Consider the following 21938-nt stretch of genomic DNA (forward strand, 5'->3'; position numbering starts at 1 on the left):
GATGATGATGATGATGATGATGATGGTGGTGGTGATGAAGATGATGATGATAATGATGGTGAAGATAGTGATGATAATGATGATGATGATGATGATGATGATGATGATGATGATGATGATGATGATGATGATGATGATGATGATGATGATGATGATGATGGTAATGATGACAATGATGATGATGATGATGACGACGACGACGATGATGATGACGATGATGATGATGACGACGATGACGACGACGACGATGATGATGATGATGATGATGATGATGATGATGATGATGATGATGATGATGATGATGATGATGATGATGATGATGATGATGATGATGATGATGATGATGATGAACAAAGCAGGCATTTTAATTTCTTCAGCACGGTTAAATATAGGGATGAGCACTGCTGGACTGTGCAACATGAAACCTCGTTGTATGTGTGGAATATTTCCACTAGCCTACAACGTTCTTCCAATGCTCTTTGCTTTCACTCACAATTTGCTCTGAAGGGACGAATCATATAACATTCTTTTTTTCTTCTTCTATTTCAATAACACTCATTTGCTTTTTGATCTCCCGTTGACTCTTTGACTTATCAATGGGAAAATGTCTACTGTCGAATTGACGCAGATTTGTAGCTGAGGTACTTGTGGACCTTGATTGTGAGAGCTCGCCGTAAGGTGTCGTCAGCCAGTTCGCTGTATCGAAATATTGGGAGGTGAATTTGGCTCTGTCTGTCTTGGGCACATGCGACTGTGATGTTACCGTGTGCTCCCCGTCAACGATATCCTTTTGATAGGACTGTTGTATCACTTCTTCCTGATCTAAACTTTCATCTGGATTGAGAAGGCCCTCGCTGCTTGGTGTTCTCTCCTTGTCGGATTCAGTAGGATATATAGGGATATCAGCAGAGTCTTCACTTTCCTCCCCTGGATGTTCCTTCTGTGCCATCTCTTCTGTCCTACCATGGTCTGCTAGAGACGACTCTGGCTCCTTTGATTCAGCGTCATTTTGAATGACCTTCTCCTTTTGCCAGGTAAACTTTTTCGACATCAGCTTCCCACACGAGATACAGAACAGAAAGCTCAGAAGACACACGCCAGCACCTCCGCAAAACATGCAATTGAGGAATCGGGAACATTTTGAAGGCGGTTCTTCTTCATCTGAAGACTCTTCTGCGTCCTTGCCTTTTTCCTCTTTCTTGCCTCCTAGAGAAACAAAGGGCAGCCACCCTGCGTTGCCAAGGATCTGACATATCTGGATAAGGGTAGCGATGAAGGCCCAGGAGAGGGGGGCACCCGCCAGAACACCCACCACCACCTTCTGCTCTGGGGTCAGCAGTGGCTCCTCGGGCACCGCTAGAAGGACAGAGTCAGTAAGCTGAGATTTACGTGTAGACACACCATGTGTGTACAATAAGATCAAACCTTACTCGACCTATCTTTACCAACCAAATGTGAATCACAATAACACCATCTGCTGCTCTAGCTGAACATTGAAGACAATGACAGTGTTATTCTCTGTGACCTCAACTCGACTCTACACCGCATGAGGTATCTAGCAACACATGTAGTAAAGAAGAAACACATGCAGAGAAGTATGTTAGCAAGTAAGTGAGTCAGTGAGTGAATAATCTAGGACGTATGTCAGTCAGGGCCTCAGTGAGTAAGTATATGACTAAGTATGTAGGTGAGCAATTCAGTCAGTTAGTACTTAAGTAGGTAAGTAAGTAGGTAAGTAGGTAAGTATGTATGTAAACAAATGCATTACCACCGCAGTGGGCATGGTTAGTGTCCACAACAAATGCTGTCAACTTGTTCCCCCAAAAATGTTGTTTTGAAATATTTCAGTCATAAAAGGAATTTACGCATGAAAAGCAACCTAAAGCTATAGAAGTTCAACCCGCTTTTAAAAACAATAACACTACGAACCGTATATCCGCCGATCTAAAATACATATGCGTTACACACCTCTGAGTCCTGGGATACCCGACGGTCGATGTTAACGTGTATACCTAGCCATGGCGACCTGAACATCTAACGGAAGGAAAATATGCCAGATATCCAAGACGAGGTTTGCAACATTTGTAACCCTTGATCAAGACGAGGTGTGCAACATTTGTATCCCTTGATCAAGACGAGGTGTGCAACATTTGTAACCCTTGATCAAGACGAGGTGTGCAACATTTGTAACCCTTGATCAAGACGAGGTGTGCAACATTTGTATCCCTTGATCAAGACGAGGTGTGCAACATTTGTAACCCTTGATCAAGATGAGGTGTGCAACATTTGTAACCCTTGATCAAGACGAGGTGTGCAACATTTGTATCCCTTGATCAAGACGAGGTGTGCAACATGTGTATCCATTGATCAAGACGAGGTGTGCAACATTTGTATCTCTTGATCAAGACGAGGTGTGCAACATGTGTATCCCTTGATCAAGACGAGGTGTGCAACATTTGTATCCCTTGATCAAGACGAGGTGTGCAACATTTGTATCTCTTGATCAAGACGAGGTGTGCAACATTTGTATCTCTTGATCAAGACGAGGTGTGCAACATTTGTATCTATTGATCAAGACGAGGTGTGCAACATTTGTATCTCTTGGTCAAGACGAGGTGTGCAACATGAGTATCTCTTGATCAAGACGAGGTGTGCAACATTTGTATCTCTTGATCAAGACGAGGTGAGCAACATTTGTAACCCTTGATCAAGATAAGGTGTGCAACATTTGTATCTCTTGATCAAGACGAGGTGTGCAACATTTGTATCTCTTGGTCAAGACGAGGTGTGAAACATTTGTATCTCTTGATCAAGACGAGGTGTGCAACATTTGTATCCATTGATCAAGACGAGGTGTGCAACATTTGTATCTCTTGGTCAAGACGAGGTGTGCAACATTTGTATCTCTTGGTCAAGACGAGGTGTGCAACATTTGTATCTCTTGATCAAGACGAGGTGTGCACCATTTGTATCTCTTGATCAAGACGAGGTGTGTAACATTTGTATCTCTTGATCAAGACGAGGTGTGCAACATTTGTATCTCTTGATCAAGACGAGGTGTGCAACATTTGTATCTCTTGGTCAAGACGAGGTGTGCAACATGTGTATCTCTTGATCAAGACGAGGTGTGCAACATTTGTATCTCTTGATCAAGACGAGGTGTGCAACATTTGTATCTCTTGGTCAAGACGAGGTGTGCAACATTTGTATCTCTTGGTCAAGACGAGGTGTGCAACATTTGTATCTCTTGATCAAGACGAGGTGTGCAACATTTGTATCTCTTGATCAAGACGAGGTGTGCAACATTTGTATCCCTTGATCAAGACGAGGTGTGCAACATTTGTATCTCTTGATCAAGACGAGGGGTGCAACATTTGTATCCCTTGATCAAGACGAGGTGTGCAACATTTGTAACCCTTGATCAAGACGAGGTGTGCAACATTTGTAACCCTTGATCAAGACGAGGTGTGCAACATTTGTATCCCTTGATCAAGACGAGGTGTGCAACATGTGTATCCCTTGATCAAGACGAGGTGTGCAACATGTGTATCTCTTGATCAAGACGAGGTGTGCAACATGTGTATCCCTTGATCAAGACGAGGTGTGCAACACTTGTATCCCTTGATCAAGACGAGGTGTGCAACATTTGTATCTCTTGATCAAGACGAGGTGTGCAACATTTGTATCTCTTGATCAAGACGAGGTGTGCAACATTTGTATCTCTTGGTCAAGACGAGGTGTGAAACACTTGTATATCTTGGTCAAGACGAGGTGTGCAACATGTGTATCTCTTGATCAAGACGAGGTGTGCAACATTTGTATCTCTTGATCAAGACGAGGTGAGCAACATTTGTATCTCTTGATCAAGACGAGGTGTGCAACATTTGTATCTCTTGATCAAGACGAGGTGTGCAACATTTGTATCTCTTGGTCAAGACGAGGTGTGAAACATTTGTATCTCTTGATCAAGACGAGGTGTGCAACATTTGTATCCCTTGATCAAGACGAGGTGTGCAACATTTGTATCTCTTGGTCAAGACGAGGTGTGCAACATTTGTATCTCTTGGTCAAGACGAGGTGTGCAACATTTGTATCTCTTGGTCAAGACGAGGTGTGCACCATTTGTATCTCTTGATCAAGACGAGGTGTGCAACATTTGTATCTCTTGATCAAGACGAGGTGTGCAACATTTGTATCTCTTGATCAAGACGAGGTGTGCAACATTTGTATCTCTTGGTCAAGACGAGGTGTGCAACATGTGTATCTCTTGATCAAGACGAGGTGTGCAACATTTGTATCTCTTGATCAAGACGAGGTGTGCAACATTTGTATCTCTTGGTCAAGACGAGGTGTGCAACATTTGTATCTCTTGGTCAAGACGAGGTGTGCAACATTTGTATCTCTTGATCAAGACGAGGTGTGCAACATTTGTATCTCTTGATCAAGACGAGGTGTGCAACATTTGTATCTCTTGATCAAGACGAGGTGTGCAACATTTGTATCTCTTGATCAAGACGAGGTGTGCAGCATTTGTATCCCTTGATCAAGACGAGGTGTGCAACATTTGTATCTCTTGGTCAAGACGAGGTGTGCAACATTTGTATCTCTTGGTCAAGACGAGGTGTGCAACATTTGTATCTCTTGATCAAGACGAGGTGTGCAACATTTGTATCCCTTGATCAAGACGAGGTGTGCAACATGTGTATCTCTTGGTCAAGACGAGGTGTGCAACATTTGTATCTCTTGGTCAAGACGAGGTGTGCAACATGTGTATCTCTTGATCAAGACGAGGTGTGCAACATTTGTATCTCTTGGTCAAGACGAGGTGTGAAACATTTGTATCTCTTGATCAAGACGAGGTGTGCAACATTTGTATCTCTTGATCAAGACGAGGTGTGCAACATTTGTATCTCTTGATCAAGACGAGGTGTGCAACATTTGTATCTCTTGGTCAAGACGAGGTGTGCAACATTTGTATCTCTTGGTCAAGACGAGGTGTGCAACATTTGTATCTCTTGATCAAGACGAGGTGTGCAACATTTGTATCTCTTGATCAAGACGAGGTGTGCAACATTTGTATCTCTTGATCAAGACGAGGTGTGCAACATTTGTATCTCTTGATCAAGACGAGGTGTGCAACATTTGTATCTCTTGGTCAAGACGAGGTGTGAAACATTTGTATATCTTGATCAAGACGAGGTGTGCACCATTTGTATCTCTTGATCAAGACGAGGTGTGCAACATTTGTATCTCTTGATCAAGACGAGGTGTGCAACATTTGTATCTCTTGATCAAGACGAGGTGTGCAACATTTGTATCTCTTGATCAAGACGAGGTGTGCAACATTTGTATCTCTTGATCAAGACGAGGTGTGCAACATTTGTATCTCTTGATCAAGACGAGGTGTGCAACATGTGTATCTCTTGATCAAGACGAGGTGTGCAACATTTGTATCTCTTGATCAAGACGAGGTGTGCAACATTTGTATCTCTTGATCAAGACGAGGTGTGCAACATTTGTATCTCTTGGTCAAGACGAGGTGTGCAACATTTGTATCTCTTGGTCAAGACGAGGTGTGCAACATTTGTATCTCTTGATCAAGACGAGGTGTGCAACATTTGTATCTCTTGATCAAGACGAGGTGTGCAACATTTGTATCTCTTGATCAAGACGAGGTGTGCAACATTTGTATCTCTTGATCAAGACGAGGTGTGCAACATTTGTATCTCTTGGTCAAGACGAGGTGTGCAACATTTGTATCTCTTGATCAAGATGAGGTGTGCAACATTTGTATCCCTTGATCAAGACGAGGTGTGCAACATTTGTATCTCTTGGTCAAGACGAGGTGTGCAACATTTGTATCTCTTGGTCAAGACGAGGTGTGCAACATTTGTATCTCTTGGTCAAGACGAGGTGTGCAACATTTGTATCTCTTGATCAAGACGAGGTGTGCAACATTTGTATCCCTTGATCAAGACGAAGTGTGCAACATTTGTATCTCTTGATCAAGACGAGGTGTGCAACATTTGTATCTCTTGGTCAAGACGAGGTGTGCAACATTTGTATCCCTTGATCAAGACGAGGTGTGCAACATTTGTATCTCTTGGTCAAGACGAGGTGTGCAACATTTGTATCTCTTGGTCAAGACGAGGTGTGCAACATTTGTATCTCTTGGTCAAGACGAGGTGTGCAACATTTGTATCTCTTGGTCAAGACGAGGTGTGCAACATTTGTATCTCTTGGTCAAGACGAGGTGTGCAACATTTGTATCTCTTGATCAAGACGAGGTGTGCAACATTTGTATCCCTTGATCAAGACGTTTTCATTCAGAAACGTATTGTTTCAACACAAACCTACTGGTGTTTGTGTTTCTCTCACCGAGACCTTCCACAAAACAATATTCATGCGCGAAGCTAGTTCTTTTCCCCGCATTAAGTATGCGTGACTGAAAACGTACGACATGTACTTCGTCAACTAGAGATTCCCCCCCCCCCCCCCCCCTTAGTTTTTGTTTCATTTCACTCAAAGATATGCTGTTTTTGAGTTTTATTTTTCGAATTCTTTGTCACAGATATGTTTTAATCGTTGTCTTAGTTGAGCAAGTGAACATTATATCCATTGAATGGCATTTGGTCACTTGTATTTAGAATATATTAAGGTTGTATCTAATCAAGAAGTTTTGAGTAAGGCGATGAATGGCGTTAGCAGTTGAATTCAAGGTGGTCTTACACAGTGCAGTGATAAGCTGTTCGTGATACAAACAAGCATGACTGTACAGTAACACTTCATTACAGGTGACACACAGTGATAAGCTGTTCGTGATACAAACAAGCATGACTGGAAAGTAACACTTCATTACAGGTGACACACAGTGATAAGCTGTTCGTGATACAAACAAGCATAACTGTACAGTAACACTTCATTACAGGTGACACACAGTGATAAGCTGTTCGTGATACAAACAAGCATGACTGTACAGTAACACTTCATTACAGGTGACACACAGTGATAAGCTGTTCGTGATACAAACAAGCATAACTGGAAAGTAAAACTTCATTAAAGGTGACACAAATGATAAGGGGTTATACTTATTTAGATACTGGAATCATACAATTTAATTAAGCTTACGAAGAAATTACGACAACACAACATTATTGACTGTGTAACAATATCATTTACACACTTTAACACAATTGCAATACATATACAATTAAGTCGGAAATAAAAATTGATGTATACATCATTACCCGCTATTACGAGCTAGTCGTGTGACAGAGAGCTTTCTTGCACACGAGACTGTAGATGTTTCACGACGGCTTTAGCCGGAGTGAAACAGCAGCAGTCGAGTGTGCAAGAACACTCTCTGTCACACGACTAGCTCGTAATGGCGATTATGTCTCACAGCTTCAACAGAGGAGAGAACAAACACGTTTTGCGTACTCACGCTTGATAAACCTAAACACAGGAGCAGCCATTGTGGAGAGATCTACTTTTTGACGAAAGTGAACGAACAACTATGAATGACGTCTCGGTATATGTGAATGACGTCACAGTCATCGTCACAGTCTGTATCTTTTGAAGCATTCCATTCTTCATGACGTCTTTCTGTGTCTGCATCCGCGAAATGTTTGTTCTTTCCGGGGTCTTTGTCATCTATGTTCAGAACTCTGTCCTTCTAGTTTCAGACTAACAGGCCTCCTGAGCGAGCCACTTTCCAAGGGAAGCTAAACTCGCGTATGGAAACAGTACTGTAGTCTGGGATGCCGTTTTCAGTATTCTCAGCGTTGAAGAATTTGTAAAGAGAAGACACGACAACAGCAGGAGAAATAAAAGTCGTGTGTGCATTTTGGGGCTTTTGGTGGGACGATTTCGAGTTTGAATCCGTTCTTGCACATGCTCTAAAGCGTGTAACATACAATCTTGCACACGTTTGCTTTAGTAGTGGTGAACAGCTCAGATCATGGGTCACTGAAGTGTTACACAGATGGTCAAAATTAAAGTACAAGATATTGCACTGGAAGTGGAACTACACTGTTGCTTAGTGTCTGTATAAAGCTACAAGGTGAAAATAGAAAAAGAAAAACACGATTCTTGACTTTGATGGGCTTTTTCTGCTCGTAAGCACACATTCTTCTACTCATCACAGCATGCCCCATTATTGAGTTTAAAACACCAATTAAATTTGTTTTGAATAAAACTCACAATTTTACAATAAGAATTTAGAGACCTGAATCAATTAGGTATATCCTACTTAGTTTGACTTTTGCAAAACTAAGTAATTACACATTTAATTGAATCAGTCAGACAGACGGAGACATAGAGAGACAGACAGAGGGCAAACAGAAATCTGAGAAAGAAACCCCTTTAAAAATGTTACCATGTTTGAAATGAAACATCGCAAGGTGAAGCCATAATTCATCACCTTTCAGTATGACGTCATGAGCGTGTTCCACACTTGAAATGACGTGTTTTTATCATGTTGTCAGCTGCACGGAGCTTGGAAGTATAATTTCCATTCAACGATCCGAGTTTGTTAAGTTTTAGCCTATTTTCAACGTCAAACACCATGAAACTATATATATTTGGAATCAGAAAATGGTAAGGAATAGATAGAAGTTGTTTTTAAGTGTCTTTTTTCATAAATAAAGATAGTGGTTATTTATCGGTTTTCTTCATTTTTAAGCATAATTATCAATACAAAACAACAAAACTATATAGTTTTAGATACAGGACGCAATAGGGAATACACCAATGTAAATTTTTTGTTTCAAATATTAGTTTTTAAAAATTTGAAAAAATGACATATTTCGAACAAACATTTCAATAACAAAACTTTAAGTGACCAAACTGAAATGCAATCCCATAATCCGGCCTAGATCTGAGATTGTGTGATAAGAAATTCGATCAAATTGATGAAAAACTGTAACTGTGAAAGTGCTGCCTCGACCTTTTGGCAAACGGTAAAATATGACGTCATCAAACTGTCCTATCAATAAACGGAAAAACATTATATGAGTAAATCTAGTCAAAAATATCCATATCAAATTTCATAAAGATCCACTCCGTAGTTTTTGAGATATGATCTGCAGTGTGAAAAAACGCCCATAACGCCCAAAACGCAAACTCATTTGTCATGATTTGGTCGTGTTCTGCTGATACTATAATGTTTTTCTTTCCTAAAACACACTATAATAGTAGCCTTCTATGCTAAAACTGACTTGTCTGTGTTGTCAATGATTTTGCTACAGTGTGAGAACACAATCTCACGCCCATAACGCTGTGACACGAAAACTCATTTGGTCGTGTTCTGCCGATACTGTAATGTTTTTCTTTCTTAAAACACACTATAATAGTAGCCCTTCCCAAATGCAATGCTAAAAATGACTGGTCTGTGTTGTCAATGATTTTCTGCGAGAATGCGATCTATCTGTTTGTCGCAAAGACCGTGTGACACGAAAGTTATGAGCGGAAGACAAATCTGCTGAGTGCAATTACGTTCCAGAAGATAGTTTGTTAAAACAGTTTATCACTCAGACACGCAAAGGAACACTATAACTTTATTATTCAGGCCATATTTGCTTTCCTTTGTCATGTATGAAAGTACTGGCCTTGGTTGAAGAAAGTGACCTGTCGCTGTGCAACAAATTTGTCGCCATTTTCCGCCGTGTTTTGTAAATAAAACGTGTTTACTACCCACACATACAAAACGATGCTGTTGGTTCTTTTTATTTTCTTATTGTTTGATTCATGCTTAGCAGTTTAGTATGCTTTGTTTTCTTCTCAATTCGATGGATGGCTATAAAATAAGCATTTAAATGTGAAGGTGTTAAAATTACCCATGATCTGAGCTGTTCACAGTGGCAAAGAAGGAAAGCCTGACGGCTTCGTTAGACAATCAACGTAATCTCGTGTGGAAGAAAACGTCTGTCACACGACCAAGTCTGAATAGCAGGTACTATAAGCTGTGACCTCACATTTAACAATGACATCATATTTTGATGAAATCAAAACTTGTTTCCTTGATAGCTCTGTGGATATTTTTAGTATATAGTGATAAAACATTTCCACCAAACATTTTCATGCTATGAGCCTAAAGATGCAGTGCCTATACGTAAGTCGCACCATTGACAGCAATTATTTGTCTTTTTGTCGCAGATTACAATATAAAAAGACAGGAGCTTCCCACAACTATCTCACAATGTCCTAAAATTATATACTTTAAGTGTTGACAGCCAACAGAACCTTTGTGCAGTTTGTCAGTTTTAATCTCCCGTCAAAACGTAATTAGCATTTCCCGTGATGACGTTCTCTAGCTGGAGGTTGTGAGCCGCATGTCAAAATGGACCCACATACCATTCTTCCCAACGTTCCTATGTAATCAAAATGGACCCACACACCATTCTTCACAACGTTCCTATGTAATCAAAATGGACCCACATACCATTCTTCACAACGTTCCTATGTAATCAAAATGGACCCACATACCATTCTTCACAACGTTCCTATGTAATCAAAATGGACCCACACACCATTCTTCACAACGTTCCTATGTAATCAAAATGGACCCACATACCATTCTTCACAACGTTCCTATGTAATCAAAATGGACCCACACACCATTCTTCACAACGTTCCTATGTAATCAAAATGGACCCACATACCATTCTTCACAACGTTCCTATGTAATCAAAATGGACCCACATGCCATTCTTCACAACGTTCCTATGTAATCAAAATGGACCCACACACCATTCTTCACAACGTTCCTATGTAATCAAAATGGATCCACATGCCATTCTTCACAACGTTCCTATGTAATCAAAATGGACCCACACACCATTCTTCACAACGTTCCTATGTAATCAAAATGGACCCACACACCATTCTTCACAACGTTCCTATGTAATCAAAATGGACCCACATACCATACTTCACAACGTTCCTATGTAATCAAAATGGACCCACATACCATTCTTCACAACGTTCCTTTGTGATCAAAATGGACCCACACACCATTCTTCACAACGTTCCTATGTAATCAAAATGGACCCACATACCATTCTTCACAACGTTCCTATGTAATCAAAATGGACCCACACACCATTCTTCACAACGTTCCTATGTAATCAAAATGGACCCACATACCATACTTCACAACGTTCCTATGTAATCAAAATGGACCCACATACCATACTTCACAACGTTCCTATGTAATCAAAATGGACCCACACACCATTCTTCACAACGTTCCTTTGTAATCAAAATGGACCCACACACCATTCTTCACAACGTTCCTATGTAATCAAAATGGACCCACACACCATTCTTCACAACGTTCCTATGTAATCAAAATGGACCCACATACCATTCTTCACAACGTTCCTATGTAATCAAAATTGACCCACACACCGTTCATCACATCGTTCCTATGTAATCAAAATGGACCCACATACCATTCTCCACAACGTTCCTATGTAATCAAAATTGACCCACACACCGTTCATCACATCGTTCCTATGTACTCAAAATGGACCCACATACCATTCTTCACAACGTTGCTTTGTAATCAAAATGGACCCACATACCATTCTTCACAACGTTGCTTTGTAATCAAAATGGACCCACATACTATTCTTTAGAACGTTCTTATGTAATCAAACACAATGGCTTATAAAGTAACCAAGGTAGAACAAATCCTCCCTCTCTCGACTAATAGACTATCAGGTAGGCTTTTGACGTAATTAGTTCACGGGCGAGACATCACGTGAGCCTACTTGAGGGCGACTCTTCCTTGACCGGAGGCAGACCAACATTAATTCGTTAAAACATTTGCAGTTTTTGACTCCTTGGATGAAAGGTAGTGAAACTCCGTTTTTTAACAAACGGATATCTGCCTGAGGCATAACTGAAAGCCGCAGGGGCTTCGTGAACCTGAACGTGACAGGTTCAGTAACTTTAAAATTTAACGACAACATGAAACATTTGTTTTATGTCTGAAGATACCCAAAACCAAGCTACAAGTGCGTGACATTTGGGGGCTCTAGTTTACATACCATCAGAGAAAATATCAATGTCACGTTTTTTTCGAGCTGAACATGACCCTGCTGTGACCCAAAGTGGGGTCATGTCGGTAGATCACCAAACTCTAGGAGTGTGCAACGTTTCAAAGTTCTGGCTTCAAAAACATATGAGATAACCTCAACGTTGAGTGTTGTGTCTACGCCCAGCACGCCTGATTACTCAGGTAAGTCAAATATGTCAAAGTAGACACCTGCACTGTGTAAGACCCCGCCCCCCCCCCCACCCCTCCCGACACACACATACACACACATACACAAACACACACACACACACACACACACACACATACACACACACGCACACACACACACACACACACACACACACGCACACACACACACACACACACACACACACACACCAACACAGTGTATACCTGTTTTGCAGAGTGGAGGTGTCCATCCAGCCAGACAAGCCGAACACTGACCAGTGGTAGTGTTGCACGTTTGGTTACCAGCACAGCGACCACACGTGTCCAAGCATTCCGGGCCGTGCGTGTTATCCTCACAGTCTGAGCAAAACAAAATTCAGAACACTCAGATGGAATGTGTGTACTTAACTAGAGCTGCCATCAAGGTAACAAGACAAGAAAATGCTCCCCCACATCATTAATTAACATGAATCAGACTCGAAACGTCAGCTACCCTAGCCCCACATCATTAATTAACATGAATCAGACTCAAAACGTCAGCTACCCTTGCCCCACATCATTAATTAACATGAATCAGAGTCAAAACGTCAGCTATCCTAGCCCCACATCATTATTTAACATAAATCAGACTCAAAACGTCAACTACCCTAGCCCCACATCATTAATTAACATGAATCAGACTCAAAACGTCAACTACCCTAGCCCCATATCATTATTTAACATGAATCAGACTCAAAACATCAACTACCCTAGCCCACATCATTAATTAACATGAATCGGACTCAAAACGTCAACTACCCTAGCCCCACATCATTAATTAACATGAATCAGACTCAAAACGTCAACTACCCTAGCCCCACATCATTAATTAACATGAATCAGACTCAAAACGTCAACTACCCTAGCCCCACATCATTAATTAACATGAATCAGATTCAAAACGTCAGGTACTCTAGCCCCACATCATTAATTAACATGAATCAGACTCAAAACGTCAGGTACTCCAGCCCCACATCATTAATTAACATGAATCAGACTCAAAACGTCAACTACCCTAGCCCCACATCATTAATTAACATGAATCAGAGTCAAAACGTCAACTACTCTAGCCTCACAGCTGTTAAATGAATAAATCAAATGGCAGTTCCCTACTCTGTGACCCAAACCCAACCCCTCTGACTTGGGAAGGCAATGACACAAACAGGGATGGATAGAAACAAATGCAACAGTCTTGTTTTTTTATGAAAAGATCAAAGCAAGGCCCAAAGACATTGAAGTTAAACGGGAGGTTGTCTCAAGTTGGGGAACAGTGTCATGTCACGTCACAACGATACCAGCAATGGTCAAATCCGTATACACCAAATATAGTTATGTTGTATGTCATTTTGTAGGTTTTGTTGATATATTTCGTTTGGATTCAACATGTTTGCAATGCTGATAGATATGTTTTCATTATCTTTTGACGCAAGTCCTGAATTCGATCAAATGATCATAAAATGAAGTTGGCCGATATCAGTCAAGTCGTTATCAGCTAATGCTGCCAGGTTTGGTGGAGGGTTTTCAACAGTGGCTCATACAGTACCAGTCTCCAAGTCATCAGCTACGTCATCAAGATCAATCTCGTCAACCTGCTGTAGTTATATCGTTAGTTGGCAGATTACTTCTTTACTTCAACAACAAAAATCGTCGACACATTGTTCTCAGCTCCCCAATCAAAAGCAAGTAGAGAAGTGAACAAGAGTCACATAGTGTTACGGAGTCAAAAGTACACATTGAGCAGGGTGAGTCAAAAGTACACATTGAGCAGGGTGAGTCAAAAGTACACATTGAGCAAGGTGAGTCAAAAGTACACATTGAGCAGGGTGAGTCAAAAGTACACATTGAGCAGGGTGAGTCAAAAGTACACATTGAGCAAGGTGAGTCAAAAGTACACATTGAGCAGGGTGAGTTAAAAGTACACATTGAGCAGGGTTACTTACCTTTAACAGACACTGTGAGTGAGGCAACATCGTAGTTGCTAACATTCCCAGACGAAAACACGTAGCAAGAGTACGTCCCGCCGTCACATTGACGTACTGGATGACACAGAAACAGAAACACATGTTTGTGCCGTAACAATTCTCTTATAATGTGTATTTGTATTACTCTGTCAGTGTCTTTCTTTCTCTCCCAATGACTCACTTTAACGTCATCAGGCGTTTGCTTTCTGTTGGTTAGTCAAGCAGTATGTAAGAAATGTTAGTCCTTTGTACTGGAAACTTGCATTCTCCCAGTAAGGTAATATATTGTACTACGTTGCAAGCCCCTGGAGCAAATTTTTGATTAGAACAAGAACAAGAACAAGAAAGAATTGACAAGTGGCTCTATCCCATCTTCCCCCGTCGCGATATAACCTTCGTGGTTGAAAACGACGTTAAACACCAAATAAATAAATAAAATTGGTTAGCTTTGGCTTGGTTTGTTGTGGCTTGGTTTGCTGTGGCTTGGTTTGCTGTGGCTTGGTTTGCTGTGGCTTGGGTTGTTGTGGCTTGGTTTGCTGTGGCTTGGTTTGCTGTGGCTTGGTTTGTTGTGGCTTGGTTTGTTGTGGCTTGGTTTGCTGTGGCTTGGTTTGCTGTGGCTTGGTTTGCTGTGGCTTGGTTTGCTGTGGCTTGGTTTGCTGTGGCTTGGTTTGCTGTGGCTTAGTTTGTTGTGGCTTGGTTTGCTGTGGCTTGGTTTGCTGTGGCTTGGTTTGTTGTGGCTTAGTTTGCTGTGGCTTGGTTTGCTGTGGCTTGGTTTGCTGTGGCTTGGTTTGTTGTGGCTTGGTTTGTTGTGGCTTAGTTTGCTGTGGCTTGGTTTGCTGTGGCATGGTTTGTTGTGGCTTGGTTTGCTGTGGCTTGGTTTGCTGTGGCTTGGTTTGTTGTGGCTTGGTTTGCTGTGGCTTGGTTTGTTGTGGCTTGGTTTGTTGTGGCTTGGTTTGTTGTGGCTTGGTTTGTTGTGGCTTGGTTTGTTGTGGCTTGGTTTGCTGTGATTGTTTTTTTGCCTCAGTGTTGCTTCTCTTGGTTTGCCTTAGTTTGCTAGTTTATTGTTGCCTTGGTTTGGTGTTGTCTTGGTTTGCCTTAGTTTGCTAGTTTATTGTTGCCTTGGTTTGGTGTTGTCTTGGTTTGCCTTAGTTTGCTAGTTTATTGTTGCCTTGGTTTGTTGTTGTCTTGGATTGCCTTAGTTTGCTAGTTTATTGTTGCCTTGGTTTGTTGATGTCTTGGTTTGCTTGTTTGTTGTTGCCTAGGTTTGCTTGTTTGTTGCTGCCTAGGTTTGCTAGTTTGTTCCTGCCTTGGTTTGCTTGTTTGTTGCTGCCTAGGTTTGCTTGTTTGTTGCTGCCTAGGTTTGCTTGTTTGTTGCTGCCTAGGTTTGCGTGTTTGTTGCTGCCTTGGTTTGCTTGTTTGTTGCTGCCTAGGTTTGCTTGTTTGTTGCTGCCTAGGTTTGCTTGTTTGTTGCTGCCTAGGTTTGCTTGTTTGTTGCTGCCTAGGTTTCCTTGTTTGTTGCTGCCTAGGTTTGCTTGTTTGTTGCTGCCTAGGTTTGCTTGTTTGTTGCTGCCTTGGTTTGCTTGTTTGTTGCTGCCTAGGTTTGCGTGTTTGTTGCTGCCTAGGTTTCCTTGTTTGTTGCTGCCTAGGTTTGATTGTTTGTTGCTGCCTAGGTTTGCTTGTTTGTTGCTGCCTAGGTTTGCGTGTTTGTTGCTGCCTAGGTTTCCTTGTTTGTTGCTGCCTAGGTTTGCGTGTTTGTTGCTGCCTAGGTTTCCTTGTTTGTTGCTGCCTAGGTTTGCTTGTTTGTTGCTGCCTAGGTTTGCTTGTTTGTTGTTGCCTAGGTTTGCTTGTTTGTTGCTGCCTAGGTTTCCTTGTTTGTTGCTGCCTAGGTTTGCTTGTTTGTTGCTGCCTAGGTTTGCTTGTTTGTTGTTGCCTAGGTTTGCTTGTTTGTTGCTGCCTAGGTTTGCTTGTTTGTTGCTGCCTAGGTTTGCGTGTTTGTTGCTGCCTTGGTTTGTTGCTGCCTAGGTTTGCTTGTTTGTTGCTGCCTAGGTTTGCTTGTTTGTTGCTGCCTAGGTTTGCTTGTTTGTTGCTGCCTAGGTTTGCTTGTTTGTTGCTGCCTAGGTTTGCTTGCTTGTTGCTGCCTAGGTTTGCGTGTTTGTTGCTGCCTAGGTTTGCTTGTTTGTTGTTGCCTAGGTTTGCTTGTTTGTTGCTGCCTAGGTTTGCTTGTTTGTTGCTGCCTAGGTTTGCTTGTTTGTTGCTGCCTAGGTTTGCTTGTTTGTTGCTGCCTAGGTTTGATTGTTTGTTGCTGCCTTGGTTTGCTTGTTTGTTGCTGCCTAGGTTTGCGTGTTTGTTGCTGCCTAGGTTTCCTTGTTTGTTGCTGCCTAGGTTTGCTTGTTTGTTGCTGCCTAGGTTTGCTTGTTTGTTGTTGCCTAGGTTTGCTTGTTTGTTGCTGCCTAGGTTTGCTTGTTTGTTGCTGCCTAGGTTTGCGTGTTTGTTGCTGCCTAGGTTTGCTTGTTTGTTGCTGCCTAGGTTTGCTTGTTTGTTGCTGCCTAGGTTTGCTTGTTTGTTGCTGCCTAGGTTTGCTTGTTTGTTGCTGCCTAGGTTTGCTTGTTTGTTGCTGCCTTGGTTTGCTTGTTTGTTGTCTTGGTATGCGTGTGTGTTGTTATTATCGCTGCTGTTGTTTATCAGCGTCCGTCTCAACCCGTACCAGGTCAGCACACTTTGAGAAAGACGATAACACTCACAGCTCCACATCAGGTCAGCACCTTTTGAGAAAGACGATAACACTTACAGCTCCACATCAGGTCAGCACACTTTGAGAAAGACGATAACACTCACAGCTCCACACCAGGTCAGCACACTTTGAGAAAGACGATAACACTCACAGCTCCACATCAGGTCAGCACACTTTGAGAAAGACTATAACACTCACAGCTCCACACCAGGTCAGTACACTTTGAGAAAGATGATAACTCTCACAGCTCCACACCAGGTCAGCACACTTTGAGAAAGACGATAGCACTCACAGCTCCACATCAGGTCAGCACACTTTGAGAAAGACGATAGCACTCACAGCTCCACATCAGGTCAGCACACTTTGAGAAAGACTATAACACTCACAGCTCCACACCAGGTTAGCACACTTTGAGAAAGACGATAACACTCACAGCTCCACACCAGGTCAGCACACTTTGAGAAAGACTATAACACTCACAGCTCCACACCAGGTCAGCACACTTTGAGAAAGACTATAACACTCACAGCTCCACACCAGGTCAGCACACTTTGAGAAAGACTATAACACTCACAGCTCCACACCAGGTCAGCACACTTTGAGAAAGACTATAACACTCACAGCTCCACACCAGGTCAGCACACTTTGAGAAAGACTATAACACTCACAGCTCCACACCAGGTCAGCACACTTTGAGAAAGACTATAACACTCACAGCTCCACACCAGGTCAGCACACTTTGAGAAAGACGATAACACTCACAGCTCCACACCAGGTCAGCACACTTTGAGAAAGACTATAACACTCACAGCTCCACACCAGGTCAGCACACTTTGAGAAAGACTATAACACTCACAGCTCCACACCAGGTCAGCACACTTTGAGAAAGACTATAACACTCACAGCTCCACACCAGGTCAGCACACTTTGAGAAAGACTATAACACTCACAGCTCCACACCAGGTCAGCACACTTTGAGAAAGACTATAACACTCACAGCTCCACACCAGGTCAGCACACTTTGAGAAAGACGATAACACTCACAGCTCCACACCAGGTCAGCACACTTTGAGAAAGACGATAACACTCACAGCTCCACACCAGGTCAGCACACTTTGAGAAAGACTATAACACTCACAGCTCCACACCAGGTCAGCACACTTTGAGAAAGACTATAACACTCACAGCTCCACACCAGGTCAGCACACTTTGAGAAAGACTATAACACTCACAGCTCCACACCAGGTCAGCACACTTTGAGAAAGACTATAACACTCACAGCTCCACACCAGGTCAGCACACTTTGAGAAAGACTATAACACTCACAGCTCCACACCAGGTCAGCACACTTTGAGAAAGACTATAACACTCACAGCTCCACACCAGGTCAGCACACTTTGAGAAAGACTATAACACTCACAGCTCCACACCAGGTCAGCACACTTTGAGAAAGACGATAACACTCACAGCTCCACACCAGGTCAGCACACTTTGAGAAAGACTATAACACTCACAGCTCCACACCAGGTCAGCACACTTTGAGAAAGACTATAACACTCACAGCTCCACACCAGGTCAGCACACTTTGAGAAAGACTATAACACTCACAGCTCCACACCAGGTCAGCACACTTTGAGAAAGACTATAACACTCACAGCTCCACACCAGGTCAGCACACTTTGAGAAAGACTATAACACTCACAGCTCCACACCAGGTCAGCACACTTTGAGAAAGACTATAACACTCACAGCTCCACACCAGGTCAGCACACTTTGAGAAAGACTATAACACTCACAGCTCCACACCAGGTCAGCACACTTTGAGAAAGACTATAACACTCACAGCTCCACACCAGGTCAGCACACTTTGAGAAAGACGATAACACTCACAGCTCCACACCAGGTCAGCACACTTTGAGAAAGACTATAACACTCACAGCTCCACACCAGGTCAGCACACTTTGAGAAAGACTATAACACTCACAGCTCCACACCAGGTCAGCACACTTTGAGAAAGACTATAACACTCACAGCTCCACACCAGGTCAGCACACTTTGAGAAAGACTATAACACTCACAGCTCCACACCAGGTCAGCACACTTTGAGAAAGACTATAACACTCACAGCTCCACACCGGGTCAGCACACTTTGAGAAAGACTATAACACTCACAGCTCCACACCAGGTCAGCACACTTTGAGAAAGACGATAACACTCACAGCTCCACACCAGGTCAGCACACTTTGAGAAAGACGATAACAATAATTGTAGATAGCCACTAAACATGCCAACCACACATTGATATGCTAACATTGTAACAGTAGGCACTGTCACATTCGTTTACCTTTCTTAATGGTCAGCGTCACTCCACAGGGCTCGGACCCTTCACACGATTGTGTAACGACTTCTTGACCAATGTTTTCCGCGCATGTCCCATTCCTCGTGCCACAAATTCTCCTGCCTTCTGGGCATTCGCTGTAGAAGTAATCAGAAAAAGAACCACATGGCAGTTAAAATGTTTTGAAAACATTTAGCCAATCTCTCGGCATTTAAGGTTGAAAGTAAACACATCGGATTAGTCTTCATCTATATACGGTCCTGGCTGACTGAAACCCATCGACCGAGACAGGACTTGGTGTTGTACAATAAGGGAACCTATTTTGCATAAAATGATGTGTCTGTATTCTTGAGGACGTACGTTCTCAATTAAAGCACAACGAATATATACATATCTATACATTTCGTAAATTAGAACGAATTAAAGAATACCGATTATGTGTTTTTTATTTGCAAATTCAGTTTAATGTATATTTTCAAAGCATAGTGCAGGCTAGGTCAAGGGCTGCTGGACCAACATTTCAATCAATAAGATGGGCACATGCGTTTGCCACAGTGCCGACTCAACTTTCCATTGCGAAGGGGTATGATGTTATCAAATGTATATATTACTAGAGGAATACCCGGCTTCGCCGGGGTGAATCGCGAGACAGAGACAGACAGCGTGGCGGTTCATCACAATCACCTCTGCAAGCGAAGTCCTGTCAAACGGGATTGAGCATTTTAGAGCTTATTTCTTAGCCCTATATTATCTGTTGTGGCTTCTCAAATGCCAGAACATACAGACAGACGAAAGCCGCTAGACCCCATCACAAACAGAACTCTACAATCAACAGGTTTTTTCCCACACACACACACACAAACACACACACAGAGAAGCCGTATATATATATATGTATATCTATATCTATAAATATATAGAGATAGGTGAGAGTGTATTTTTTGCGTGGCTATAAATTGATTCGACCTTTTCACTTTGACAGTAAGAACAACTTACGGGTGCAAGGGAAGCGTTCTGGACAGCGCAGTGACATTCTAAAAATAGTACCTCAGAAACGGGAATTTGGGGTGAACGGCGCGACAGAGACAGACAGCGTGGCGGTTCACCACAATCACCTTTGAAAGGCGAAGTCCTGTCAAACGGGATTGAGAATTTTTGAGCTTATTTCTTAGCCCTATATCATCTGCTGTGGCTTCTCACATGCCAGAACATACAGACAGACAAAAGCCGCTAGACCCCATCACAAACAGAACTCTATAATACATAGGTTTTTGCCCACACACACACACACACACACAGAGAAGCCGTATATATATATGCATATCTGTATCTATAAATATATAGAGATAGGTGAGAGTGTATTTTTCGCGTGGCTATAAATTGATTCGACCTTTTCACTTTGACAGTAAGAACAACTTACGGGTGCAAGGGAAGCGTTGTGGACAGCGCAGTGGACAGCGCAGTGACATTCTAAAAATAATAGTAACTTACAACTGAACGGGAAAGCCACACGAAGGAAGGGAGATAAACGCCAAACACTGGAGAAGATAAGGAAGAGTTACTTATAATGGTGAAATGAACACAAAAACGAAAATGAGTTCAGCGCTGCGCGCTGAGAGCACGTGTTGAAATATCTCATCGATGATATTGTGTCCGGGGTGTAGCTGAATACGGTGTCCAAATTTGAAAAAGATCCACCGAGAACTTTGGCGTTGTGATGTGGTGTAGCGGCTATGGTGTGTCGGTATGGGGGCCCGGGTAAGCTGAGGTGGAACCAAAATAGCTGAGGTGGAACCAAAATCGGTTCCGCGCTGCGCGCTGAGAGCACGTGTTGAAATATCGACCAGGTTGTGTCGTGTCCCGGGTCTACTTGAATATGCCCACCAAATTTGAAGCAGATCCATCGAGAACTTTGGCCGTGCATCGCGCACAGACACACAGACACACAGATACACAGACAGACACACAGACACTAGTCGTATATATGTCGTGCCGAATTTACGGAATTGCCGAATTCGCGGAATCGTCAACTTTTTTACCCATTTCGAGTAATCGGCAAAACGCTAACCATAACGCGAAATCGGCAGTGTTTTGCCGATCATGCGTTCTAAGACTTGTCCATTTCGCAAACTCATTTTGTGTCACCAGAACATTGCATTTACATTGCTTTGCCGCCCTCGTTTTGGTTTTACTGTTTTTGTTTGTCTTTGTCGAGCATAACTCCGAAAATGCACGAAAAATAACATTACTACTTTTTGGCATAACTAATTGCCATAACTGATCGAGTATTGGGATAGCTATTCATTCTACCGTCTAGCTGTCTAAGTGGGATGATTAACTGATGTAGTTGAGAACTTTAAAACCAAAGTATGGCTGCCAATTTTGCCAAATGGGCAAGTTTAAAAATCCTTTACACATTTTCGGCAAAACGCTGCCCATTTCGCGTTATGGGCAGAGTTTTCCCGATTACGCAAAATCACCAATAATGCGATTCCATGAATTACAAATGACAACAAAAATGTAACAAGTCGCGTAAGGCGAAATTACTACATTTAGTCAAGCTGTGGAACTCACAGAATGAAACTGAACGCACTGCATTTTTTCACTATGACCGTAGTCCGCCGCTTGTGCATAACG

At 42.3% G+C, this 21938-nt stretch overlaps 2 protein-coding genes across 2 annotated transcripts in view; one reads left to right on the plus strand and one right to left on the minus strand.

Moving 5' to 3' along the window:
* LOC138979098 (GATA zinc finger domain-containing protein 8-like) overlaps positions 1-505 on the plus strand; it is a 1750-nt gene extending 1245 nt beyond the window's left edge. Inside the window, exon 2 of the mRNA XM_070351909.1 lies at positions 456-505. Within this exon, the coding sequence (XP_070208010.1) occupies positions 456-505 (50 nt within the window). The remainder of the gene's footprint in view (positions 1-455) is intronic.
* LOC138979099 (uncharacterized) lies at positions 285-21344 on the minus strand. Its single transcript, XM_070351910.1, has 5 exons — positions 21304-21344; positions 19308-19438; positions 14212-14307; positions 12458-12592; positions 285-1356 (listed from the first exon to the last, which is right to left on the minus strand). The coding sequence occupies exons 1-5, from the start codon at positions 21342-21344 to the stop codon at positions 515-517; spliced, it is 1245 nt and encodes a 414-aa protein (XP_070208011.1). The 3' UTR covers positions 285-514.
* Positions 21345-21938: the final 594 nt, after the last annotated feature.

Source organism: Littorina saxatilis, linkage group LG10 (genome assembly GCF_037325665.1).
Source record: "Littorina saxatilis isolate snail1 linkage group LG10, US_GU_Lsax_2.0, whole genome shotgun sequence".
NCBI lineage: Eukaryota > Metazoa > Mollusca > Gastropoda > Littorinimorpha > Littorinidae > Littorina > Littorina saxatilis.

Bases quoted from the DNA above. Each gene is read 5' to 3' on its own strand.
- LOC138979099 (XM_070351910.1), bottom strand. From the start codon at position 21,344: ATGGGTAAAAAAGTTGACGATTCCGCGAATTCGGCAATTCC. The intron at 12,593-14,211 runs GTAAGTAACCCT...TGTTTTGCTCAG, and splicing joins ACTCACAGTGTCTGTTAAAG to ACTGTGAGGATAACACGCAC. The intron at 1,357-12,457 runs GTATACACTGTG...CTGTCCTTCTAG, and splicing joins ACCTCCACTCTGCAAAACAG to CGGTGCCCGAGGAGCCACTG.